Raw genomic sequence first — 27,415 nt, 5'->3', positions numbered from 1 at the left:
GATCTATGAACGTAAAAATAACATATACGGACTATATGAACATACAAACATGCAGTATGTTGGAACTTAATTAAATACTAAAATAAATTTCTGAACTGTTTCGTACTCAAAATAGCATACATTCTATTTTTGACGTCAAAAACCAAGTGGAAAAACTCACTTCCGTCTTTCCTAAAACTAGGAAGTGAAAGGCGCATCACCGCACTCATCCTGGGGCGGGAATATTCCTGCGTGGCTTGCGTGAGTGTGCGTGAGTTTTATTGCACGTCAAGATGGCAAAGTTGCTTTGGGATGAACTGTAAAACGTCCTGTATTTTCTGCACCTGGTCCAGCAGCAGGTTGTTGACTCCAGTCGGTGCAGACCAGTGAGCTCGGTGAGCATGCTTAATGAAAGTTTAAATGAAGCTCTGTAAATCAACTCCAGAGTTGGTTTCGTTTCGTGTTTGTCTGCATGCATGATCAAATTGCACGTGCAAATATTGTATTTTATTGGAAGTTATGCGTATTTAAGTGTTTTGACATTAGAGAATAAAGCTGATAACTGTCTGCCCGCTTAGTGATTGGTTATTTTATATCTGCTTCCTACTAAATTATTGTGACTTGATTGTCCATCTCTGGCCGAGGTGTTTTCCACTTCACTTAAAAGGCCACAGCACAGCAGACTGTATCCATTGCGCCACAGATTTGTTGCATCCCAATATCAGAAGTGAAGTGTTCATCTTCTGTACGCATTAAAACTCCGGTTTATGTTTTGTCCTATTATTTGGGTGCATAGAATATTTTTGCTCAATTCCAACTTTCTCATTTGGGATTTTTCTGGGTTTATGTGAGGACTGACACCGACTGTGTTAGAGGCTGTAACTTTATACAGTCATGACCAAAAAATAAATCTCGTTTTACCACAAACTTTGCTAGATCAGTTTTATTAGATCTATTGTGTTGTTATTTGTGAGAGCTTGCTAATGAGGGATTCATTGAACTATGTATGGAAGGTGTTTAATCGTGGACTGTTATGCACCAAATTATTTTATTGATCTTAGAGCAGGTAGAGTTGCCTTTTGCCTTGGTTTAGAAAGGAAGGTTTTTAGTTGATGTTTTAGAGAGAAACAAGGATTAGTCGTGAGGATAAAAGATCCCCTGCTGTTTTATGACACACTGAAAGTACATCTGTGTGAGATCAGTGTATGTGTTCTCCCTGTACTGGGGTTAATAAATTGCCCATACAAGGTTTGGTCGTTTAAATATTTGTTTATAACCACATCTCCGCTTCCTTTTAAAGCAACTGTTTGGCTATTCTAATTAAGTCAGAAGAGCAGTGGAAAGTCAGCTCACGTCAGTCTGTTGTTAGCAATAATACATGCTTATCCTCTCTGGTTCCTCTTCTTCTCTGTTTTTGTGGAAAGAGTCTGGTGTGATCTGTTCATTTGTATTTTAGCCATATGGATGTTGGTGTTGTTTACCCACCTGTTCCTGCAGGTGTAACCAGCTATAAGCTGTTGCCACAATGAGTCTGGTTCTTCATGATCTCCTGGTCTGCTGCAGAGGGTTGGAAAATGACAAAGCTACAGAGAGGAAGGTAAGCAAACTAAAAAGATCTGATTACATTTAATCCCTTAGTATCAGTCAATCCATCACTAATTTTGTGTCCCGATTTGTGGAACTAGAAAGAAACTGAACGCTTTAGAAGACTCATTCGTTCTAATGAGGTCATGCAAGAATTGGATCGGACCTCTGGGACCAAAGCTAAAGGCTCCAATCAGCTCACATGGGATGCTGTTTTCAGGTGAGTCTCCACAGATGTTTTAAATGTTTATCTGTTAGATCATTTCTTTCATTCTATTTCTCTTCTAATATAATTTTAAAACACTCTGATCACCTTGTTCAAATCATTTCCCCACTTTTATCTCCTTCATCTAGGCGTGACCTTCAATTACGTCTCATATTTTACTCTAGGAAAATCCTTCTATAAAATGAAAGCTTTCACTTTTGTTTTGCTCAGTTCAGTTGTTTTTTTTTGTCCCTCATTAGATTCCTGCAGCGTTTTGTCCAGAAGGAGACTGAGAGCATGCAGTCGAGTAAATCCAACGTCACGGCGACTACGTTGGCCACACGGCAGAAGAAGATGGCTGAAACGTGCAGCTTAGTCAAGTTTTTCATTCGCTATGCAAACAAACGTAAGGGAAAGATTTTCAACTTAACTTAGAAAATGCAAGTTTGGTCAAATATTCTATGTGAAAATTTGTTTTGCATACATGAAAACAATATTTTATTACCTCACCTACCTACTGGAACCTATTTACTTACAGGATTGGGCTGGTTTTAGCTCTCTTTGAAGATGCAATGTGGACTCCATGTCTAAGGCTTGTTTTGTGCAGGTGGGCCTCGTCTGAAGTGCAGCGAGCTGCTGAAACACGTGATGGAGGTGCTGCAAAGTTCGTACTGCTGCTCAGCATATGGGGAGAATTACAGCAGCCTCCTTTTAAAGGACATCCTCTCTGTCCGCAAGTACTGGTGCGACATCACTCGGCAGCAGTGGCAGAGTAAGTGGCTAATTGGGGCCTTTACCAAGAAACGGGTCAAAACATCAAGATCAACATTGAGTTTTAGTATCTCAAAGCTGATTTCTCATCACCAATGTTTATGAAAAATATGAGAAACTGTCAGAACTGCTTGAGTCAAGTTTGCTTCATGTTTCTGTTTAGTTATTGACTTTTGATATGTTTATGTAAAACTCTAATACTGATCACTCTAAAGCTATTTTCAATTGACCTTGTAACAGACACGGCAGATTTGAATCTCTATTTCAATAAAAAAAAGTGAAACTCCTGCAGTTTTCCCCTTATCACACGTTATATTGTCACACATGTTATAAGTGTTAGAGTTAGAAACCTCATACTTGTGATGTGACAACAACTTCAACTTTGTCACAAATCTTATACTTTGCAGTATAGTACATTAAGTTTATAAAATAATCATTCAAATGATTAGATGTACATGTTTTTTTAAGATGGATTTTATTAATGTACTTTTTTTATGTTGCTGCTCTGTTGCTTTCAATTATTTATTATTAATATAAATTCTAATCATTCCAGCTACATTAGTCTCATCTGCTGCACGGTGTTATCAATCCGATCTACCACCACTTTAGCACAGGAGGCTTTTTTTTGCCTCTGACTGGAACTGTAAGAAAGTCTTAAAAGTCATCCTAACAACTTAGGTGTATTTGTCCTTTTACTTTTTGACATAAAGGTCTTTTGGAGTTGTACTGCGGCTTGTTCAACTCTTCATCCAAATCTATCAACCGTGTGCTGCTGAGCAGAGTCATCTACGCTGTGGTGAAGGGCTGCTGCGCTCAGACTGACGGATTTAATGACAGTTTGTTCAGCTTCTTCTCTAAAGCCATGCTTAACGCCAGGTAGAAGCCATGATCGTTATATGCATTGTCAGATAAATTGTTTTGCTTCTGTTGTGAACTGTGGTAAACTTCATGCACCTGTCAGGCAGGAGAAACACCTCAGTGTCCTGGAGCATCTCGTCTTGGCTCTGAACATCTTCCTGAGATCTGCCGCCATGAACTGCCGGATGAGAGTGTGTCGTCTCGGAGAGGAGCTTCTTCCCTCTCTATTGAACGTCTGGGAGGACATGAGGCCGAGCGTCAACCTGAAGGAGGAGATTGTGGAGTTCTTTAACCTGCAGCTCCTTGTTCACCATCCGAAGGGAGCGAAGACGCAAGACACAGGTTCAGTGTTAGAAAGCTGAGTTGTCAGAAATTATGTCCTGGGTGGGATTTATATTAAAGTTTACCTATTAAGTAAAATTTACAATCTGTGCATCTTTGTACTCCGTTTAGATCTCAACTTCTTAAAACAACACAACTGCTTAAAAAAACACCAAGACATTTTTGGCAATAAGTTAATGTTTTTTGGTGTCATTTCAAAAACCTCTCTATTGTTAAGTCACATTTGACGGTCACTGCGCCATTACCTAACAATCTAAGCCAAACCCAACCCCATTACCTAGCAACCCAGCTTGGTTTTTCAGCTGGTTTTACCACTGTATGCTCTGTCTAATGGCTGCTGGAAAAGACAAGTGTTTGGTTGTAGACTCACCATCCAGAAACCACTTTCTGCCGTCTTTTTTATTGTGCAGCAGGCTCAACTTCTGCTTTTCAAAGATGTACGGCTGTATAATTGCACATCTGCTTGCAGCCATTTTCATGTGTGAGTTGGAGGGGCGTGGCCAGCAGCTGCTTATTTGGATTTAAAGTGATAAGACCCTAAAACAGCTCGTTTTGAAAGCAGCTCAAAATAGGCAGAAGCAACCAGACTAAAATCTCATTATCTAAGAATTACATTGTGCAGAAAATGAATTAAATATGTTTTGTGTAGCCCATAGACCTACCCTAATCTGTTCAAAGAAGCACAGTAGGTCACCTTTAAAAGTTGTCTTTGACAGCAGTTGGAATGTGATTTAGGAGAATTGAAAGTTGCCCCAAATTAACCTTCATTCAAATGATGATCTTTGTTTCTAGGTGCGCATGCAGAGGACTGGTCCAGGTGGCGTGGCCTGTTGTTCAACCTGTACGACGCTTTAGTCAGAGAGATCAGCCACATCGGCAGCAGAGGGAAGTACGTCACTGGGACCAGACACATCGCTGTGAAAGATAACCTCATTGAACTCACTGCCGACATCTGTCACCAGGTAAAAAACTAAAAACCTTACTCCTGGTTCTCCCAACATTTGCATAAAAGCAAAGCAGATCAGGTCTGAGTTTGAAGTTGCGGTCCAGTGTATGTTTAACACCCGTTCATCTTGTGTGGGATTGCCACAGCTGTTCAGTGTTGACAGTGATGCCGATGTACTGGAGGTCACTCAGCCCCAACACAGAGCCACGCAGATGGGCAGTCCCATCAGCAAGCGGCGCCGCATAGAAATGGGCTGGGATGTCCTCCGTGACCATCTGCAACCTCAGCAGAGTGACTTTGATGTCATACCATGGTATGAAAGTTAAAAAGCATTCAAAAAAAAAAAGTTACCTCACATTTACTCGAACCTGTGTTTTCTTCTCTCAGGCTGCAGATAACTGCAGTGTTCGCCTCCAAGTACCCATCCATGGTGCCCGGCAAGGAGCTGGTCCAGCTGCTGTCGCTGTTGTGTCAGCTCCTGTCAGAGCAGCGCAGAGGGGAGAGGGGCCCATACGTGCTGCGCTGCCTGAGGGAGATGGCTTACTGCCAGGCCCGCATCCCTCAGAGAGCTCAGGCCCACAGGGCGGAGCTGGGCCGGCTGTGGCTCCGGATCTGGCCCCTCGCACTGCGTGGGGTCAGTTCGCCTCAGACCGAGTCCCTCAGTTTGGACCTGCTGGCCTCCATAGTACACAGGCGGCTGATCGACATGGACAGGGAGTTCTGGAGACTCTTCCGCCCATCTGCATGTAAACCCACCCAGTGAGTCGCAGCTGCTTTGTTCACTGCTGCATTCAGTCTGGATTTGTAGCCACTATGAAGATTAATTTTGTCTCGTCATCGTCTTTTTTTTCCAGGAGTGCTGCTCTCTGTCTTGCCCAGGCCATGCTAACATGCTCAATCCCAAAGACTGTTGCATCAAGCTCAGGTTTTGACTACATGGTGACCTCAGAGGGGAGTCCCTCGGCTAACCTGAAGGAGAACCTCATAGCCTGGCTGCTGATGAGTGACCAGAATGAGGAGATGGAGGATAGCTGCACGCCCCACCCCGTCATCTGCAGGTTGCTTTTTTTGTACCATTTGTTTGGTAATCACTTTGTGTTATTATAATTATATTATATTTATGGTGATGTGCAATGTTAGCTCTGCCTCACGTAGTGATTTGCATCTCCTATAAAACAACTTTAAACAGAACTTTATTTGATTTTCTTTCCTTGAGACTTTCCAATCGTTTTAATTTTTCCTAAAAGCAAAATCTGCAAAGTGCTTCCCGTGTAGATGTTTCTCCGGAGTTACCAGGAGTCTGGCGGCTCTTTTGTTTGATTATGTAAAGACAACACACCTGTTGTCTTTACAGGTTGGAGTTTTGTCATAACAAGATGATGGGCCGATCTGAGTGAAGCATGTAGCTTTGGACATAATAATATTCTCAGGATTTTGTGCTTTACGTACTAATTCTGCTTTCAATGTCGCATGAAAATTGTGACATATATTAACTCTAAAAAGGTACTTTATTTTAGAGTATCACACTTAAAATCTCTATAAACTACACTGACTGGTAGTAACATGACAAAATATGAAAGGATTAATGGATATTAATAAGTATTGCTTTTTGTTCGGATGTATTTTTTTTCTTTCTTTTTTTGTCTTTGAAATAATTATTTTATGTTGTATTTACGGGTTACTGTGTTCTTGTCTGCAGAGACTTCCCTCATAATCTCATTGCAAACATCCTGGTCTCACTGACCTTCAAGGACACCAGTGCTGGGCTGAAGTTCCTGCTGGGTGCTGAAGGACTAAAAGGGTAAATTATAATCTCATAATTACTGTACAAGCAACCAGTACCTGTCAAGAAACTTTAACTTCATTTAATCTCCCTGCTTTATTTTTTTTTAGTGCCGTTTTTCAAGACGGTTCATCCGATGCCAAAGACAAGTTGGAAGACATAGAGCGACTGTACCAGCAGTTCAGCTTCAACACGCTGCCGTCAGAGGCCAGAGCGACACACGACGAGTCGGTAAAGATGGCGCCGGCTGACGCTCAGCTGGCCGCCGTTCCCGCCCTCAGAAACAAGCTGGAGCGGAACCTGCTCTCCGTGGCCGAAAGCCTGCTCAGCTGCTACTCCCCTGACGTGAGCGGAGGTTCATTTGTCCTGGAGTATTTCAAACCTGTTCGCATGTTTGAAACTGACGCATGTTCCGATTGATCTTCTGTAGTCGCAGTCCACGCCTCCCGAGTGCCTGGTGCGCTGTTTCAGCCAGCTGATGGGTGTGCTGGCAGGTTTCATCGCGGCAGGGCTTGTGACCGAGCAGGAGGCCTGCCGCTCTCCGCTTTTCACCAAGGCAAAGGTCCGTTCACGCTTGCGTCAGTTTGGAAAATCCAGCCTCGAGTGATTTCCCTCAATGCTGATAAAACAGTGTAGTCAAATATTAACATGAAGGTTTTAATGTTGTTGCTGCCAGGCTGTGGCGCAGGACCTCAGCGGCTTTGTTTCCAGTGTCAAAGTGAAGATGAACGAGGAGGGAGCCATGTCAGCGCTCAGGTCACTCATGAAGCTTTGCACACAGTGCGCCAACAGAGCATCCATGGTGACGTCACCTGCTGTTACGATGTTTTTGATCAAAAGTTGAATAAATTTGTGGTTTAAATGAGTAAACCGATCATTTATTCTGCAGGACAAAGTTGGCTCGACCTCCTCTGGTTTATTCCTGATGACTCTGCCTGCCAGCCTGCTCAGTGAGCTAGCGGAAATCTGCAAACTGCACGTGGTACGTGGCTCATCTGGTTCCATTCACAAGCTGGAACCAGACGTCTGAATTTTTCAACTCTCTGCTTCAGTTGAACAACGTCCCCAAGCGAGTCAGTGTCACGGACGAAGACGAACAAGGGGACGATGAGTGGGAAATGACGAAACCTCCTCAGGCTGGTGACGGCATTGACCTGTTTGATGACGGCGAGGAGGCCCACAGCAGTTCCAATGGGAGTCACAGACAGAAAGAGGACAACGCTGACTCATCCTGTGGCCCAGGTACGAGGAGACCTGATGTGTGGGAAGAACTCTGCAGGTTTTAATAGCAGCTGCTGGAAAGATGATGGTCTGCAGCCTGTAAAAGATTTTCTTCCAGATTTGTCCTGTAATTAACGTGGATAGCAACCACATTTATCGACATGCACACCTGAAAATTGCATTTTTTTCTACCTTGGTAGATTTGCACTTGTGCGATCCTCTATTCTGTGTTGGAAAAGGCTTAGTTAAAGTAAAGACGCAATATTTTTTTTCCAGGTTCGATAATATGAAAGTTTAAGATCGGTCGTTGCTCTAACTCAAACAGGTGCCCAGAGCCTGCTAGCGGAGGACTATCTGGGGAAACAGGACCTGGCTCTCCTCGCTGTCTTGAACTTCCTGTGCGAGTGCGGCTCTGCCCCACCCCTCCACGGCCTCCTGTTTAAACCTCAGGAGGTGCGGCGCAGGCTGCTGCTCCTGCTGGATCAGATTGACTTCAGCAAAGCTCTGCACCTCAACATGGTGAGCAGCAGTCAGCCTTGGACGGTGACCTCAGACTCGTGCGGCTTTAGCTGACCTCTGCTTCTGTTTCAGTACCTCGTTCTGTTGAAGAAGCTTCCTGCCGAAGACTCGCTGTCTCCGGAGGAGTTTGACGCCCTGCTCCGTCCTCTTGCGTATGGAAAAGTCTCCACCTCAAACCGCAAATCCATTTTTTTTTTTTCCTGAGGTTGCAGACCAGATGTGAACAGCTGCATGTTTTTCTTTTTCCACAGGGACTTGTGTTCTTTGTATCGTCAGGACCAGGAGATCTGTGCTGCCGTGCTGCTCAGTTTGTTACCGTCCATACAGAGCCTGGGGAAGACGCGTCACATGCCCGAGGAGATGAAACATGTTCAGGGATCTCTTCTGCAAGTTCTGTCTGGCTTCTGGTAAGAAGCATATTTATTTGTGTTAATGGTGAAGAAACAATTTACTGTTCCAGGAAAACTGTTTATCTGCCATCATTGGTGGCTATGCTAACTAACTGTAGCAGCTAGCAGTGCGTACACAGGCATGATCGACAGAGCTAAGACCCTCCTCCTGGCTCTGATTGGTTTCTGACCAGGTGGTGTATTTCTGCAGGTGGCAGTAGAACCGCAGAGAGAAGGCAGAGGAACTTTATTTTATTTTCACTGGTTATCTCTCGTATACTGTCTCAACACAGTGACAGTTTTAACAAAAATGTAAAAAAAAAAAAAACATATTTTTTTACAGGTATTGCAAACTTTAGCTTTAATATTTGTGTTCCTCTCTGCTACAACTTTGCTGTTGTTTTTTTTGTTTTTAGTTTCTTGAGCCAGACGGGAAAATGTGTGGCGACTGTCCGAGCTGCGTTGGTTCAGTGTCTTGTCGCCTTGCTGGAGGTAAAGTTTAAAACCTTTAGAAAGAGTTTATTTTGTTCTTCAAACATTTCAGCCAAATATATACAGATATATATGTGTAATTCAGTACAAAAACATATGACAGCGACTTGAATTTTCACATCATCTCACACGTAGGCTGACCCTCTGTGCCACTGGGCTGCCCTGACCCTCAGAGAGGCCGAAACAGAGAAGGACTCTCCCGTATCGCTGGTTCTTCCGTCTCATCTGGCAGATGCACACCACCAGGTCCGCATGCTGGTAGCTCTGTCTGTGGAGAGGTATGCTTCGGCTTAATGAGCGTTGTCTCTACTGGGGGCAGATCTGAATAATCTGGAAAAACGGGCAGATGCAAATGATCTTTGGCATTTTCTGCTCTTTATCCAGGCTGTTCCTTGATTTGCGACCAAATTGCTCAGATAAGAGGAAGATGTTGCCACTAAAACACCAGCAAGCAGCATTTGAGAACATCTACCTGAAGGCTCAGGAGGGCATGAGGCTCCCGGTGAGGTCACGCTTTCAAGAACTTCACTTTTGTTGCTTAATGTCAACTTTTCTCATGCTCTCTCCTTTTGCGGGTGATCACACAGAGGGGCAGCTCCTCGGAGGATCAGCCGGACGAAGCGTTGAATCGCAAAGTCACCCTGCTGAGGAGTCTGTCTGTGGTGCTGTGCTGCAGCCCCGTGTGTGAGAAGCAGTGTCTGTTTGCGCTCTTTCAGTCCTACAAAGAGAACAATGTTGAGGAGGAGCTCATCAAGAAGGTAACGCGTTGAAATAAATCATCTCCGTTCTCGTTTTACTCTCACCTTCCTGATATATTAGAGGCTCTCGTGCTCTGCTCGGTTTCCTGCCGCAGATGTTGTGCAGCGTGTCCAAAGTGAAGAGCTGCAGGAGCGTGAAAACATTCGTCACTTCTCACCTGTACTACCTGGTAGCGGAGTGGCTCGCGCAGAGGCAGTCAGACGACCGCTACACGCTTGGATCTTTCCCCTACAGCCTGCTGGACCAGAACACAGTCAAAGATTTTTACAAGTCAGAAAAGCTTTGTTTCCCCTTATGTTTGAATTTTAAACAAACGTTTTCTCACGCTTACCTCCTCACCCACACTTTTTCCAGCTCTTATTACCAGGTGCTGATCCCTCACCTGGTCTTCCTGGACGACTTTGAGCAGGTGAGGTCCATCGGGCGGTGCCTGGAGAGGGACTGGAGGCACTTACTAGCCGACTGCTTCCCCAAGATCATGGTGAACATCCTGCCATACTTCGCCTTAAAAGGCCAGGACTCTCAGGTTGCACAGCAGAGAGAGAAGGCACACCGAGTGTACGACCTCCTCAAAGACGCCAGCTGTCTGGGCAAACAGGTGAGGCGGAGTGTAAAAGCAGAAAAATAAACATCTCATTTCATTTAGTGTTTAGATTTACACGCGCCGCAAATTCTTAAGCAGAAATAATTTTTGAAAGCAGGAAAAGGTAGAGATTTACTTCAACTTCTGCATCTTCCAAATGATTCAAACTGGAATAAGTTGTGAGCTGTGGGATAATTGGCTTTGATCTGATAAAGTGTTTTCCATGTGAAAATTGGATAAATGTCAGGAAGATCTTTGCAAAAACCCCATTGGAAGTCATAACCTTTGGAAATTTGCCCACAGCAAATCGACAGCCTGATTCACAGTAACTTGGCGGACATTGTGGTGGAGCTGCTGATGACTCTGTACGAAGACTGTGGAGCGGACGGAGACGCAGGAGACCTGAAACGCTTCACAGGGTAGCGACACTTTAACACTCTTTCCTGTAACTTTTCTTTGCTACTTTATTTCGTCTGCGTCTCATTCTGTCACCTGAAGGAGATCGGTTTTATGCCCCGCAGAGAGCTGGATCCCGTGCCGAATCCACCTCACTTCAGCTCGTACGTCATCAAAGCCACTCTGGACTACCTCAGCAAATGCCACAGTGCCAGCCACAAGTCGCTGGTGACCATTTTGTCTAAAACCCCGGTACAGACGCCTCATTCACCCTGCCAGTAAAATGTAGCTGTTTGTAGTAAAGAAGGTTAATCCTGTCCCCCCTGTCTGCTGCCAGCAGATCTCCATCCAGAAGATCTTGCTGGCAGTGTGTGAAAAGGCAGCAGAGACGAGCAACAGCTACGAGCGCCACCGCGTCCTCCTCATGTACCATTTGTTTGTCAGCCTGCTGCTCAAGGAGGTGAAGGACGGACTGGGAGGAGCCTGGGCCTTCGTCCTCAGAGACATCATCTACTCTCTCATTCACCACGTCAACAGCAGGTCAGTGAACGCTGCCAGCGCTCGTTCGTTTTTCTAAAACCGACAAAGTGAACAGCTTTACATTCCTCCCGAACCCCAGACCGCTTCACTGTGACGAGGTGTCCGACAGGAGCCTGTCTCTGTGCTGCGACCTGCTCAGCTCCGTCTGTCGGGCAGCGCTGCAGTTCTGCGATGACGCTCTTGACTGCCACCTGCAGGTCATTGTGGGGACTCTCACTGCTCAGGCCACAAGTCAGCCATTCATTTCTCAGCAGGTACGTCACACATTACTCTGGTCAGCAGCCAAAAAAAAAAAAAACTGTCCAACTGTTTTAGGGTAATTCTGATTTGCTGAATCCTAAAATGACAACAATGATATTAGTTTGGGATGCTGGGATGCAGTCATGATGGCCGATCACCGTTGGGCTCTGAAGAGAGATGTCCCTGCTGGTGAGCAGATGAGGCGTTCGAAGAAATGGAAGTTCATGCCCTGAATTTTACACAATGAAGACATAAAGTTCAATTTACATACACTTACCCTTATCAGTGTTTGTTATTCAGTTTACAGAAATCCAAGTTTGTATCATTCCATTAATACACTCTGTTAGAAAACACGTTTTTTTCTCCTAAAACCTTCTTTGGATGAGAAATATTAACGGAAATGAACTGATAATGTCACAAAAATGTAATCAATTTAGTCAGAAAATCAGATTCTGTAAATCAAATTAAAATAAAAACCTGACTTGATTGAGAAAAACGGGTGCCATTTTTGGATTCAGTCCTAATTGAGTTGAAAAAACATAGACGGCATCCAAAAATTTTTTTTATAATCCAGTGTTACTGAATCTTCACTTATGCAAGTCTCTCTTAAAATTGATGGCATCTATGGGGGGTGTTTTCAACATGCCTGGGTTATTTTATATGTCAGAAAATAAGTAAAGTACTGAAAAAGTATTACAAAGCATAAAATGCACAGATTAATAGGAGCATTTGTTCCCCAGTGCTGCAGTTTAAGCCTGTTCATTAAATCAGGATGTGCCAAATCAAATGCTCATCCCTGTGGTAGCATCATCTGTCGCCTCCTTTTAGTTTGTGTACTTTATAGTTCTGAATTGTTTTGTCCCCAAGGTGCTTAGTCTGCTGCAGTTTCTGGTAATAGAGAGTCAGCAGAAACTAAAAGGAGCCATCAGCAGATTGGAGCCGTTTCCTGACATCCCAGAGTTCAGAGAGCTGCGCTCGGTGCAACACAAACTCAAATATAACAGCGGCAGCTTCACACTGAGACAGGTACACGTGTGCGACATTACAATGTGATTATCTATCGATATAAACCACGAGGAAAACGGATTTAAGTTTGTGGTTGCAACGCAAGACAATGTGATAAAGTTCATAGGCATTGTTTTTCTTTTTATCCTTTTATAGGAAATAACTCACTTCCTATCAGCATCATCGTGTGACTCTTTACCTCTGACCAGACTGGAGGGCCTGAAGGAGCTGACTCGGCAGCTGCATCGCAACAAAGACCAGATCCGAGAGCTGCTCAAAGAGTGCCATGGTGCGATGCTGCAAAACAGCATTTGCTTTAAAAAAAAATTGAGTGCTTGTTGTTATAAATATTGCCTTTCTCTGGGTGCAGCTAACCCCACTGACAGTGTGCTGGTGAAGCTGGTCCTCAGTCTGCTGCAGCTCTGCAAACTGGCTGCCAGTCACCCCGGAGGAATCGACATTCTGGGTAAAATAGAATCGGGTGATTTTTTAATTTTTTTTCCCCCCAGTCGTGATTTCCTGGTTTCTTATATTCTTGTCGTACTTTTAACCTTTGCTGCAGAGGCTGCTGGCTCCTGCCTTGGTGAACTGGGTCCAGTTGACTTCTCCACCATCGCCCTCCTACACGGCAGAGACCCCCTCTACGACAGAGCCGCATCCCTCTTCGTCTCCAACGACTTGCAGCATCTTTACATCATCCTGAACTGCATGAACGACGCTCTCACACAGCAGCGGTACAATAAATGCTTCGGCTCTGTGATCAGTTTGTTTATCCCAAGACCGTCTGGGTGATGATGGCGTTCGCTCTCATCTGTCAGCATCGAGGTGAGACGAGCAGCAGCTCAGTGTGTGAAGAACATCCTGGCCACTCAGTCTGGCGTTGACTTCTGGGACCGACATAAAGACAACCGGGACCCCATGCTGGCTTACCTCAATCCATTTAGAACAGCCAAAAACAAGGTGAATTTCGTTGTCCTGTAAGCACTTTGAGTTTCCCTCTCTGTGAACGACGTGATGCCAGTGGACCTGCCTTTCCTCATAGCGTATCTGACATTTTGTTGTGTGTGTGTGTGTTTCACCAGGTGGCTGCTGTGACTGCAGAGGAGAGTTCAGAGGCCAAGAGGAAGCTGGAGAGCCAGGAGTTTTGGACCCCACAGGCGGGGGCCCACCAGGCCTGGCTGAAGGCTCTGTGCACAGCACTGCTGGACAGTGGAGGGATGAGAAGCGAGGCGCTGCTGCTGTCACGACCTCTGTGTCTGGTTAGCTCATTAGGTTTCTGCATTGTTTACACAGGAACTGCCTCTTAAACTGGAGCTTTAGATTTTTTCAGTGTCGTTTAGTCACGAGTTCTCCATGACGTTAAAGGTTGAAATCCATCTGCAGGTGATGGTGGACTGCTGCCAGAGGCTGCTGCCCCTCATCATCCACTCCATCCTTCTGGACGACCCTGACGGCTCCTGGAGGGAGCTGCTCTCGTCACACGTTCAGGATTTCTTCAGCTTCTGTTCCAGGAGCGCTCAGGCCGCCAGTCGATCTGCAACGCCTCTCAACTGCGACTCCGGTGAGTTTGAGTCCGTAACAGACGAGCACAGTGTGACTTGTTCGATGTGTAGTGATGAAATGTCGATCATTTCTCACAGAGTCTGACTCCGCAAGCCAGGGTTTGTACGATAAAACCTCCCTTCGGACCATGCTGGCTGTTGTTGACTATTTGAGACACCAACAGAGAAAAGTGCAAGATGACAGGTTTGTTGTTATTTAATATCCATCTGTTCTTCAGCTTCCTCCTGTTAATTTAGACATAGAACAGAAGATGTGTGCCATAATAACTCATAGCACCTTATAAAGAAGAGATTCCTCATATTTTTTGCAATAAAAATGCAAATGCCGACCTTCTTGCAGTAACTCCTGCGGCACTGTGTGCGACTCCAACTTCTGGTTGGAGCTGAACTACCTGGAGGTGTCCCGAGCCGCTCAGTCCTGCTCGGCTCACTTCACTGCTCTGCTGTACGCTGAGATCTATGTGGACAAGATCCGAGCCAACATGGAGGAGAACTGCAGGTTCCCAAGGAGACCTTCTGTTTTTACAATGCAGTTAACGTAACAGTTTATTCATTTGTCTGTCTTGAACCAATGTGCAGAACCAAGTCCAAAGCCACACGCAAGATCAATTTCGAGGAGAACAGCCAGAACTTCACCATCTCCGGTCTGACGGAGAAGAGCATGGAAGACACCAATATCAGCCTGCAGGTCTGCTCTGCATGTCAGACTCGTTGTATTTGTGTTATTTTTTTCCATCTCATTTGACTTTGTACATCCTTAAACTCACATAATCTGAAATATGTTTGTAGGAGCTGTTGATCGAGGTCTATCGTAGTATAGGGGAACCCGACAGTCTTTACGGCTGTGGAGGAGAAACGATGACCAGTCCACTCACCAGGTAGGTTTCTCTCTCCACTGCAGGGTTTTGCAAAGTATTCATACCCACTAGACGTTTCTGACATTTTGTCATCTTAGAACCACAAATACAGTCTGTTTTATTGAGGCTTTATATGATAGACAAACATAAAGTGTGTAACTGTAGGTTTTAGTTATTCACTCCACAAATGACATTTCTGGAACACTAGCAAGAAATGCTGTTTGCAATTTGCTATGAGGTACCTAAGGGACAGGGCAAACTGGTGGAACGTAACACTTTACATTCACATTCGAACACGGTGGTGGCAGCATCATGCTGTAGGGATACTTTTCTTCTCCAGAAACAGTGAAGATGGTTAGAGTTGATGGGTGGACGAAGTTAAATGCAGGGCGATCCTGGAAGAAAACATGTCATTAAAGGTTTGAGACCAGAGCATCTTCCAGCAGGAAGTTGAACCGACCCTGAACCAGAAGAACCACAGAAAGGTTCAGGTCAAATCAAAACTGGAATCCCATTAAACAACATTAGATTGAAGACTTTCCAGTTACCCTGACAATAGGAATATTTCTCAATTACAGGCAAAAATAAGATACACAAAAAGAGGTGAGATCAGTGCAGGTTAATTTGTCGCAAGATGACAGTAGCACTGAATGTGCTATTCATGTCATCTGTCGAAAATTCTTGTATTTTTTCATATTGTAACGTACATCATAGAGATAAGCAAACGTTGCAATGTCAGTTTTTTCCAATATGGTGCCTCCCTATTGCAGGCTGTCCCCTCATCCACTCTGACTGACATCGAAACATTTCGCAACAAAGAATGAAACTCGAGGACTGAATGCAAATGCATGCCACACTTTTGAGATTTTTACTGTAAACACGTTGAGTTGTGTCATTTTCGTACTCGCATAAAAATCAAAGTATTTTACTACATTGAAGTTTGTAACTACAATATGGCAAAATGTGGTAAAGTTCTGGGGGTGTAAATACTTTTGCAAAGCGCTGTATCTTCTCAGTAGCAGGCAGGCATTTGCTGTGCAGACTACAGTTTCTGCTTTGTTGCACTGTTGGTGCAGGATACGAACATACGAGCATGAAGCCATGTGGGGGAAGGCCCTGACCTCATATGACCTTCACTCTACTCTCCCTGAAGTTACCCGACTTGTAGGAATTGTGGAGGTAAAATGGTTGAATCTGAGTGAATTGATGTGATTTGTTACGATACTCAAATGCTGGGAAACCGGAGAGCGAGCTATGATGAGATCATTTCTTTCAATTTGATCTAAATGAAAATAATGTCTCATCCTAGAGTAGAAAATTAGTCTTTGATTAAATTCTTATGGCGATTTTTCACCCTCCGTATCCAAACAGGGCATGCAGAACTTTGGGCTGAGCAGCATCCTCGCCACCTACATGAGGGGCTTGGAGAGCGAAGGTGTGGAGTGGGGGGCCGAGCTGCGAGAGCGCCGCTTTCAGGCGGCCTGGAGGAACACGCAGTGGGACTGCGAGCTGTTGGAGAGGTGAGGATGAGGCACGACCCCCCCCCCAAAAAAAAAAAGTCGCATCTGCTGCATCTTTCACCCACACCTTTATTTTCTTCCTTAGAAGTGACAAATCCAACCCCGGCTTCCACGAGTCTGTGTTCTGTTCCCTGCAAGCGCTGAGGGACAAAGAGTTCTCCATATTTGATGACACCCTGAAACGTGCCAGGTGAGGCGGACACCTGAAGCGTCGAAGTTTGGCCCAATTTATTACTCATTTATTCAACTGTGTCCACGCGTGAAAGGGCGGCGGAGGTGGAGGAGCTCTGCAGAGGCACCTTGGAGGCCGTATCTTCCCTGTATCCGGCCCTGAAGAACCTGCAGAGCATCAGAGAGCTGGAGAGCGTCAAGCAGCTTTTCGCCAGGTGACTTCACCGTCGTCACCAGCAGCAGTGAAGCGGAGCCGAGTCAGATTAGGATTCCTAAGCTGTTCTGTGTGTTTCAGATCCCTCTCTGACGTGACTCTGAGGGAGGTTTGCAGCCAGTGGCGGCAGCACTCCCAGCTGCTGGTGGACAGTGACTTCACCGTGGTGGAGCCCATCCTGGCTTTGCGCTCCGTAGCTCACCTCACCCTGTTATCCAGAACGGAAGAGCCGGAAGACAACCGTCAGCTCAGCTCTGTGCTCACCGACCACCTTATGGAGCTCTGCCGCTTGGCCCGCAAAGCCGGGAATACGCAGGTAGCCTCCCTCCGCGTGCATCACTGCACTGCCTGGTGAAAGTACTCAGAAAACCTTTTCACGTTACAATCAATAATTTCGGTATGTTTCATTGAAGTGTTAGGTGATCAAGCGTCAAAACAGTTTTTTTTGTTCGTTTCATATTAATGGAAAAACTGTCAGGGCTGAAACAAATAATCCAATTATTTATCATTAAATAATCGTATAACTGGAAAAAATAAAATCTTAAAAGAACAACAAACTCAAAGCAGTAACTAAGCCAAACTTGTCCCAAAAAAAAAAGAATTAATTCAGAATTTAAGGTGAAAAACCTTAAATTCTTCTTCGTTTGTAGATATAATTTTACCCAGAACTCCTCAAGTTACACAGTTTTAGCTTCACCTGCTTCAAATTCTGCTTAAAAATGACATTTGGCTAGCAAATAATCAATCATTTAATTCAAAATTAGTCAACAGATCAGCCCTGAACTGTACGAAGAGCTTTTCACTCGTTGATATTAGAAGCAATTTCTCAGCTGCAGATTCGTCCTTCGCTCCAAAGGATCAAACGTCCACTACCGGCAATAACATAGTTTTCTTATTTAAAGAAGGAATTAAATTACGTGTGTTTATTAGCATTTCTCAACTGTATTGCTAGTATTCTATAAAATAAGTTTTAAGTTATTAAATGAAAAATCTGCAGCATGTGAAATTCTTTATCCATTTATTTTATTACAAATCTTTTTATAGAAAGAAAGCTATTGACAAAAGAGAGTCCATTTTGCAGCTTGACACACTACTCCCTTTGTGAAACACGGTGGTGGCAGAATTATGGTGTGGGGATGTTTCTGTTTCAGCTGGAATAGAAAATGTGATAAAATGTTCACTTTCTCCGTCTGTTCCTGATGGCGGCGTTGTCTCCTCTGTCAAGCTTGCGGAGCGTGCTGTCTGTCAGATGAAGCGGCACGGCGATGGAGGGAGCTGGGCGTCCTCACCTGTTCTGTCTTGGCAGCTGGAGGAGGCCCAGGTGTTCTGGGCGAAGGGAGAGCAGGGTCTGGCTCTGGGCCTGCTGAGGCAGATGATACACAGTCTAGAGGAAAAGGTCAAACACACAGCCTGATGAAGACGTACTACCGCAGCTTTGCACGGATGAATTATGACAAATTACCTGCATATAAGTTTTGTTCAGTTCTGTGTGAAGGAAGATCCAGCATGAGTGATTTGAAATGTTGTTGTGATGAATGTCGACCAGGTGGATTTTAACCCGGCTCTGGCTCCGCTCTACACTGAGTGCCTCAGGCTTTGTGGGACCTGGCTGGCTGAGAGCTGCCTGGAAAGTCCTGGAGTCATCCTGGAAAAGTACCTGGAGAGGGTAAGGGGCCGCTGAGCGTTTCTTCTTAAAAGTTTTACAGATCAGGATTGAATGTTAGACTGCAGGCAGCATTCAAATGTTGCTCCTTTTCCCAGTTCATGGAATATGAATATGAATTTGTGTAAAACTAGTGAGACACCAGAAACCAAAATCTATAACTTTTATCAATAATCATCTATTTCCTCCGTCTGGTGATCAGCAGACCAAACAGCAAGGACAACAGAATACTATTTATTTATTCATTGTCTGTCCTTCCTTCCTCCCTCCCTCCCTCCCCCCCCGGCCCGGCCCGGCCTGCTTAAACATGATGACTGAATCATTTTCTAAGACGTCATCATGCAGTAAACAGGCACCAGTTCAGAGTTACAGTACTTTCTTTTATAATCAGAATCGTCGGTGTTCCTTGTATGTAAACATGAAGAGAAAAGAAAGAGATTATTCTGATAAGTAAACATGAAACCAGATGAGTCTCAGGTCTAATATATGTTACCCTTTGCCCTTACTAAAGTAACAGCAGGAATCCCTGAGAGAAATAAATGACTCATTATCCGTCAGCCAGGCAATAACTGGCTTATTCACACACACACACATGAATTATTTATTTATGTCCACATAAATCAGAAGGAGGCGATGGCATAAATATTAGATTTCTGGAAGTTTATGGTTCATGTCCTCTGGCTGTGGCAGATTAATGTAGACCAAATGGAATAATTCATATGTTCATGTTTGTGTGTCTCCCACAGTTAGGATTTGGTGCATCTCCCGCTGGTTTTCTTTCTTTTTTTAGACCTTCCAGGAAATGGAGTGCTTATTTTCTGGCTCCTTTTCTTTAGTCCATAACTTTTCAGGTAAGTCAGAGTCTCTTCCACGCTGATCTCTCTCCAGGCAGTGGAGGTGATAGAGGGAGACTCGGGGGGCCGGGACCCCAGGCTCCAGAGCCAGCGGACCGAGGCTTTTTTGTCTCTGGCGCGCTTCTCCGACGCTCAGTACCAGAGCATCGACAAGTACATGAACTCATCCGAGTTTGAAAACAAGCAGGCCCTGCTGGAAAAGGCCAAGGAGGAAGTGGACCTGATGAGGGAGCGGAAAGTGACCTCCAACAGGTCGATTCCCACCTTCGGTTTTCTCAGAGAAAAACCCCCACAGAGGCAGGTCGGGATCGTCTTTAACCGATGAAATGACTTCTCAGGTACACGATAAAGGTGCAAAGAGAGCTGGAGCTGGACGAAACGGCGCTGTCCAACCTGCAGACGGACCGACAGCGATTCCTGTGCAAGGCGGTGGAGAACTACATCCAGTGTCTGGAGCAAGGCGAGGAGCATGACACCTGGGTGTTCAGACTGGCCTCGCTCTGGCTGGAGAGCGCCGACATCAAAGAGGTCAACGACATAATGAAGGCGAGTTAACATCTGCACTCTGCCAGTCGCAGCCTTTTCTTTTTTTTCTGATAAAGTTCAGACATTTCTGATTGTTAAAGCTGACTTGTCTTCCAGAGGGGAGTGAAGCAGATCCCATCCTACAAGTTTTTGCCTCTTATGTATCAACTGGCTGCCCGCATGGGAACCAAAATGGCTGCCGGCGTCTCTGAGGACCCAGGATTCCATGAAGTCCTGAATGATGTAACTCAGACGTTTGTGTTTTCTTCCAGCTTGTCAGCGCCACACATAGAGCTGAAACCAGGAGTTTTAATGCTGAACTGTGTGACTGACGTCGGCTCAGACTTGATGTTTTTGGTCACTTAGGATTATTCAAAATATTTCTTATTTCTGTAAATGCCATAACAAAAAGCAAACACATTTTGGCTTTCCTTTCACAAACTTCTCATTGTTGGAGTTTGTGCCCATCCTTCAGAGCTGGTGCAAGCAGAAATGTTCTCCATATCTTCACATAATGTTCTTTTCTCATGATTCTTTCCTATTTTGCTACGTCTAGTTGTCCCTTTAACACAAAGCAGAGGACGACTGAAGTAGACAGAAATTGTTTTTAGATTTGGTTTCCAGTCCAAGTATCTGGTTTCAACTCTACTTGATGAGCTTGATGATATTATATACAGCTTAGCAAGCAAAAGTGTTACACCTGAGCTGTCAAACTTTGACTATTTACCTTTTATTACACAGGTAAAGGTTTGAATTATCTTGTTTCCCCCCTCAGCTCATCTGTAAGGCGTCTTTGGAGCATCCTCACCACACGCTCTTCATCATCTTCGCCCTGGTGAATGCCAACAAAGACGAGAGTTTCTGCAGGACACGGCCGTCTAAGAGCGCACCGCGGCAGCAATCACAGTTTGACCTGGTGCGACTTTCATTGATGGCTTATTTCTTTTAGAAATTTCTGTTTATTGCTTCATTATTTTGAAAGATGAAAACAGAAATCTTACCATAATCTCTTTGGACTCACGTTAAGTCATTGTTATTGTCCTTCCCTGGCCATAATAGAAAATGTCAAATGTCCCTAACGCACCTAAGTTATGTATATTAATGTCATCACTAGACATTAGAATGAAAGATCAGCTCTAATAACTCTGTTTTTGGTCCAAATTGTTCGAGAATCAACGTGACTCTTGCTAAAAAAAGAAAAAAAAAGTCTGATTCTCATAATCTGTTCTGATCTGGTTGAGTTTGAAACACTAAAACAAGCTTATCAGAGTCAACATCAAGTCTGTTTTTTATGAGTTTTTACAGTGAAACTCTTTGTAAAACTTGTCTTACTAACTCTTGCAGGAGCGTTCAGATGTGGCTCAGAAGATCATTTCTGTAATCAGGAAGAAGCGAAGCGCGATGGTCCGAGGGATGGAGCGCCTCTGCGACGCCTACATCACTCTGGCCTACATGGATGCCAGCCGGCACAAAACCGAGAAGAGTGAGTCGTGATCTATTGTGCAAAACTCCTAAATCATCCGTCACCGTTTTGCTTCCAGTGAGCCAGACTTTATTGTAATAATACGTCCTCAGTTAGTTGCTCTCTAGATTTTCTTGAGATCTTTTCATTTTTGTTGCAGTGCTTGACCACTTCCATATGGATGGTTTTCATTTGTTAAATCTAATCTATTGATTGTCTTTAACATATAACTAAGATATGAACGATTTTAATTATCTCAATTTCTGGTCTTAATTTTAAAATAGCATTGATGGTTTTCCAGAAATCCTGGGCCTAAATGGACCAAATGCACATAAATAGATTATTTTGTTTTACTTTTTTTTAAATTATTGGTGTTTAACGTAAAAGATGAATCAGTTATTGAAATATCAACTCATTTGGTAATCAATTAATAGCTAACTGGGTCTCAACAGTTAATGCTGAGACCCAGTTAAGCCAAAACTGTACAAAAACATACAATATGATGTTTAATTTCTTAAGAATAAAACTTTGTTTGGTTTATTTGAATCTTTTAATCTATTTTTAATATTGTATGTAGAAGCTTCAAATGGCTAAAAAGAAAATCTGCAGAATGTACCAATTTATTTGAGATTATTCATCAGAATAGTCTAAAGAATGATCCATTACAAAATTTGCTTCCCTGTTTAACGCTTTACACTCTCACACACATTTGAAACTGCTGTACATTTAAAGGTACGCGTGTGTATCTGTGTGTCCACCTCTCACACCAGAGGCCATTCCCATCCCTGCCGATCAGCCCATCATGCAGCTCAAAGACCTGGACGAAGTGGTCATCCCCACCATGGAGATAAAGGTCAACAGATCTGCAGCTCTGATCTGAATAAACAAGTTCGATTAATCATCAACATTTGACTTCAGCTTTTACGACGACGGCTGGATTTAAACAAAAATCTATCGTTCGCGTTGTGAACAGGTCGATCCGACGGGTTGCTATGAAAACCTGGTGACTGTCAGATCCTTCATGCCCCGGTATCACCTGGCCGGAGGAGTCAACCTGCCGAAGATCATCGACTGTGTGGGCTCTGACGGGAAGAGCAGGAGGCAACTGGTCAAAGTAAGCCTTGTGTTTTAAATCTGTCAAGAAATGATTAAAAAGTTGACTGTTGGTTCTGTGGCACACACCAGTTCTCAACTAAGCAAACACACACTTTCTGACGAGAAGCTGGTCACTGTAAGCTTTGGTTATTTTCCATTAGGTTTGGTTTCAGGTAATAATTAATCAAGTTTTTATACAAAAACAAACAGACTCTCACACCTTCATACTGGAAACACTCCTCAAAGAGAGTGAGTGGGGAAGGTGTGTTACATGTGTGTGAAAGTGTGTTTGTGTTTGCAGGAACATTTGAAGACACTTCAAGGTTAACAGTTCACCTGTTCTTAGAGTCATGCTGAGATCATGTTTTACCCTAATGTAACTTTTAGCTTTTTTCTTGGCCTAAAGAGCCAGCTTCACCTGAAAAAAAATATTAAAATAAAGAAAACCCCTTTACTGCCTACACACTGAATACATCTTTTACATTTTCAGCAACACTCACTCCATTAAAGGTGTGAGTAGGACTTTCAGATTGAAAAATAGAGATTTGATAAATATCTTGAATTAATAAAGACATTGAAATCCTTGTTTGATATCATTTCAGTGATTTTGTTTATATCCTACAGGATCAATAAAATTAAATAAATAAATGTTGGCACTGTGTTGTAACCTTCCTGGAACGTATACATGAAAACTTACAGTAAAAGCCGTTTAAGTATGAAATGACTACAAGAAACTAGCTAGCTGCTCATGTCTGCAGTCAGGAAAATACACGGACAACGACAAAATTGAATAAGTAGAAACAATTTTTTCTTTACTCCTTTAAAAAGCTTCTTGGGTGCCCCCAAGTCGTCTCCATAGTAACATTTAAGTGCTACCTAAAACATGTCAGGAAAAATCTTTTCCCACCATCACAAATATAAACTTGTGGAGTTTGGTAAAGGCTTTTGGGAATGGATGAAGGTGGAAATGCAGACAAGCTTCACATGTTCATTGTTGGTTACGGTGGAGGATCTGTGATGATGTTTATGTTCTCTTCATGGGAACATAAACTTCTTTAAAATACCAGGAAAGTCAACAAAAACTCATCAGTGCATTAATGGTCTGAAACATTTGGCCAAATCAACACAGAAATTATTCAGTTGACAAAAACAATTCTCCTAAGGCCACAAATTCAGCTCTGGAAAAACCGAAGAGCCCACTGCATTGAGCCCCATTGAAAACCTCCTGGTTGCTGTTTCTAACTTGTTTCCTTTGCATTATATGAGGTCTGAAAGCACTGCATGCATCTTTTCCGTTACTTTGACTATTTCCCATTTTCTGCAAATAAATACAAAATGTTTGCTTGGCATTACCCAGACATGTTGTGAGTAGTTCATATAATAAAAGAACAACGTTCATTTTACTCATAGATCTATAACAAGTAAAATCAGAGAAACTGATAGTTTTAAGTGACCTCTTTTTTTTATTTTTCCCAGAACTGTATATTTGGAGTGGAAATTGATTTCTTTAAAACTGTACCTACAATGCCGTTGCAATATTACTAAATGATCAGGATGAGCTATAAAATAAAGGTGATTCATTTCTATCAGCTTCTCATGACAATGATGCAGAGATTTGTTGATCCTAAACGAGTTTAAAAAGCTCCACGTCAACATGAGCGTCCGCTTTGTGAACAGGGTCAGGACGACCTGCGGCAGGACGCGGTGATGCAGCAGGTGTTCAGCATGTGCTCCATGCTGCTGCAGCGCAACACAGACACTCGGAAAAGGAAGCTGAACATCAGGCGCTACAAGGTGACGTCAGGAGAGGGAAGCGGAAGACGTGCCTCTCAGAGTTGTGTGTGTGTGTATGCGTGTTGACGGTCTGCGGCGTTTTTTAATGGCTTCCAGGTGGTGCCGTTCTCGCAGCGCAGCGGCGTGTTGGAGTGGTGCTCGGGCACGGTGCCCATCGGGGAGTTCCTTGTGGACCCCAACAAAGGCGCCCATAAACGCTTCCGGCCTCAGGACTGGACCAACCTGGCCTGCAGGAGGAAGATGATGGTAAAGTGCTTAAGAAATCTGCTGTTAAAGACATGAAACGCTTCAACTCGAACTGCTTTTCATCACTGTTACTCTTTCAGTTTACGTTTGTGTTTAAGAACAGCTGTGCTCTGTTACTTAGCAGATTTAGTCAAGTGGTTTTTCTTTTTCTTTAATGGTTGGAAAAAGTCTCCGACCTGTTTGTCTCCATCTCTCTGCTCGCTGCAGGATGCTCAGCGGCAGGGATTTGATGAGAAGCTGGAGGCCTACAGCGAGGTGTGCAGGAAGTTTAGACCGGTCTTCAGGTACTTCTGCATGGAAAGGTTCCTGGATCCCGCGGTATGGATGGAGAAGCGGCTGGCTTACACACGAAGTGTTGCCACGTCCTCCATAGGTATCATTGCTCTGTTGGTTAAGATGGAGTTCTGTAGTGAAACAGCAAAATGGCACGTAACTGGGTTTTCTGATTTTTTTTATTTATTTTTCCCACCTGCAGTTGGCTACATTGTTGGCCTGGGCGACAGACACATCCAGAACATCCTGATCGATGAACAGACCGCTGAACTAGTGCACATCGACTTGGGTACTCCCTGTCCTCACCCCTTTGATTTATGCAAACTCGTAGTTAAACATTATAAATTGTAACATATCCGATGTTTTGTGCTTTAAGGTGTGGCCTTTGAGCAGGGGAAGATCCTCCCCACCCCTGAGACCGTCCCGTTCAGACTCTCCAGAGACGTAGTGGACGGGATGGGGATCACTGGAGTGGAGGGCGTCTTCAGGCGGTAAAGTCCAGCAATCTGAGAGAATCTCTTTGTTACTTTCTCACATTTGTGTTGGTGTGAATCGGCTGTACGACGCCTCACGAAAGTGTTCAAGCCTTGCTACGTTTTGTCAAGCCGCGAAAACAAACGTAAATGTGTTTAATGAGTTTTCTGTGCCGTACAAAACGGCGGCATAATTGTGAGTAAAAAGACGAGGAAGTTTTGATTTCTCTGCCGCCGCACTCATGCTCAGGATATGAGGGACTTAATGCCACAGTTACAGCAGCCGTCCACTGTCTCTAATGTAAATACAGTACCTTACTGGATTTAGCTGACCCCGACCCGATTCTGTACGCAGATGTTGTGAGAAGACGATGGAGGTGATGAGGAGCTCCCAGGAAGCTCTGTTGACGATCGTGGAGGTACGAGAACTCTCCGTCAGCTCTCGGTGCAAAGCACAAAGCTTCTACACGAACCCAACGTCTGCCTCGTGTGCCGACAGGTGCTGCTGTATGACCCTCTGTTTGACTGGACCATGAACCCTCTGAAGGCCTTTTACCTGCAGCACGACGAGCAGCAGGAGCTCAACGCCACCCTGAGCTCCACCATGGGAGGAGAAGACCTCGACAACCACCGCAAATCCAGGTGATCAGACGGATCTTTGGTTTGGGAGTCGCCGTCTGTTTTTCTGCCTTTCTCTGAGCTCTTCTCCCGTCCTCCTGCAGTGACAGTCAGAGCTTCAACAAAGTGGCGGAGCGGGTGCTGCTGCGGCTGCAGGAGAAGCTGAAAGGGGTGGAGGAGGGAACGGTGCTCAGCGTGGGAGGGCAGGTCAACCTGCTCATCCAACAGGCCATGGACCCCAAGAACCTCAGCAGGCTGTTTCCAGGATGGCAGGCCTGGGTCTAAACCCGGAGGGAACCAACAAGACTCAGCAGATCAGTACTGTATTAGTTTTGGGAACCAGTCTCTGTAGACTGTTGCACTTTATTACGAATGAACGACCAGATGCGTGTTCTGCAAAAGACCTTTGATTTTGTTTGTAAACGATGGTCTGTACCTGTGATTGACCCAGTTTGATGTGAATCTTTTCTTTTCACTAAAGCACGATGAAGAGACTGAGACCAGAGACTATCCAAGGAACAGCCTTTATGGATGTATAATGCTATGCTATGCATTCCTTATTTAGTGGAATTTTTTTATTCACGTCTGCCTTATTCTTTCTACTTTCTTAGATTTTTTAAAATGTTTTATTTCTAGCATTGAATAAATAAAAAGAACAGAAAGACGTCATCAGTTTGTCCTTCAGAAGAACTACGTTAGCCAGTTGTCCTGTTTGTATCGGTTTAGAAGAAAATTACGGTTTGCAGATCTTTGAAAGTTGTGTCCAAGTCTGAAATTAGCTTTGAGTTCTCCATGCATTCATCCATCCTTCACTCTATTCACTCACTCAGTCTCTCTCTGTCTCTTTCTCTTTTTCTCTATTTTGAGACCTTGACCACATCTGCCATGAATAAAAAGAAAAACAAAATCAAAAAAGACTGAAACAGTTCTGGGAAAATTGTTGCATGGTAAAGTATGGAATACAACAATATAACCTGAAAATGAGCAGGAATCCTATGAATATCAAAAATTATAATTATTAACAAGCTTTAGATCCTTTTGAAGCTAGCTATAATTTATTTGTACTCGTCATTGCTTTGTGATTTGTAATGATTGTGTGTTTAGATTGCCACAGTGAGTGATGAGGATCTTTTATTTCACTTGATAATTAACTAATTGGGGGCATAATGTCCTTTTATTTAGTGAGGGTCCTTATGAATATGACTAATTTACAAAAACTGAATTAAATGCTTATTTGTATCTATACGTCTGACAGATGTAACATCACTGATGCAGCCAACTTTGAGAACGTTTCTCAAAAAAACAAAAAAATAAACTTAACAGAAAATGTACCTATAGAGTAAGAAACTCCATTTTATTTTCTACGCCTGGCTGAAGATCTGATTGTGTTCATCTGGATTCCTTGCACTTTTGTTGTGCAATGTGAGAAGCCCCAGCGTGAGACTGGGTGTTCTTTTACCAGCCTTTGTTCTGGTA

At 43.9% G+C, this 27,415-nt stretch overlaps 1 protein-coding gene across 2 annotated transcripts; it reads left to right on the top strand.

Annotated features, from left to right (window-relative positions):
• Positions 1–238: 238 nt before the first annotated feature.
• atm (ATM serine/threonine kinase) lies at positions 239–26,608 on the top strand. Of its 2 annotated transcripts, none has more exons than XM_008425298.2 (63): positions 239–374; positions 1,477–1,576; positions 1,665–1,783; positions 2,029–2,174; positions 2,376–2,540; positions 3,250–3,415; positions 3,501–3,739; positions 4,532–4,701; positions 4,832–4,998; positions 5,073–5,444; positions 5,540–5,743; positions 6,385–6,486; positions 6,579–6,813; positions 6,899–7,030; positions 7,145–7,270; positions 7,358–7,450; positions 7,521–7,710; positions 8,015–8,208; positions 8,281–8,360; positions 8,460–8,615; positions 9,014–9,089; positions 9,225–9,367; positions 9,474–9,591; positions 9,677–9,847; positions 9,943–10,118; positions 10,203–10,446; positions 10,735–10,850; positions 10,953–11,079; positions 11,168–11,367; positions 11,447–11,621; positions 12,475–12,633; positions 12,769–12,901; positions 12,983–13,078; positions 13,175–13,346; positions 13,431–13,572; positions 13,695–13,871; positions 13,996–14,173; positions 14,253–14,358; positions 14,515–14,673; positions 14,754–14,862; positions 14,964–15,052; positions 16,108–16,210; positions 16,403–16,551; positions 16,637–16,741; positions 16,818–16,937; positions 17,018–17,252; positions 18,162–18,332; positions 18,483–18,602; positions 19,488–19,705; positions 19,792–19,999; positions 20,096–20,221; positions 20,754–20,894; positions 21,323–21,461; positions 22,211–22,293; positions 22,414–22,554; positions 24,213–24,329; positions 24,426–24,575; positions 24,783–24,948; positions 25,051–25,137; positions 25,225–25,339; positions 25,677–25,740; positions 25,821–25,963; positions 26,044–26,608. In XM_008425298.2, exons 2-63 carry the CDS (start codon positions 1,505–1,507, stop codon positions 26,222–26,224), a joined length of 9,276 nt encoding a protein of 3,091 aa, XP_008423520.1. In that variant the 5' UTR covers positions 239–374; positions 1,477–1,504; the 3' UTR covers positions 26,225–26,608. The 2 variants fall into 2 exon arrangements, with proteins under 2 accessions (XP_008423520.1, XP_008423519.1); XM_008425297.2 differs by having other exon boundaries at positions 11,165–11,367.
• The last annotated feature ends 807 nt before the right edge of the window (positions 26,609–27,415 follow it).

The sequence above is a fragment of the Poecilia reticulata genome, linkage group LG13, assembly GCF_000633615.1.
Source record: "Poecilia reticulata strain Guanapo linkage group LG13, Guppy_female_1.0+MT, whole genome shotgun sequence".
Taxonomy (NCBI): domain Eukaryota; kingdom Metazoa; phylum Chordata; class Actinopteri; order Cyprinodontiformes; family Poeciliidae; genus Poecilia; species Poecilia reticulata.
The sequence above is the reverse complement of the archived record's forward strand: the minus strand, read 5'-3'. Positions and strand labels throughout refer to the sequence as shown.

Excerpts from the sequence above, each read along its gene's own strand:
- atm (XM_008425297.2), top strand. The coding sequence starts at position 1,505 with ATGAGTCTGGTTCTTCATGATCTCCTGGTCTGCTGCAGAGGGTTGGAA. Across the intron at positions 9,848-9,942 it reads AGGAGGAGCTCATCAAGAAG|ATGTTGTGCAGCGTGTCCAA; the intron begins GTAACGCGTTGA and ends TTCCTGCCGCAG. Across the intron at positions 13,573-13,694 it reads TTAGAACAGCCAAAAACAAG|GTGGCTGCTGTGACTGCAGA; the intron begins GTGAATTTCGTT and ends GTGTTTCACCAG.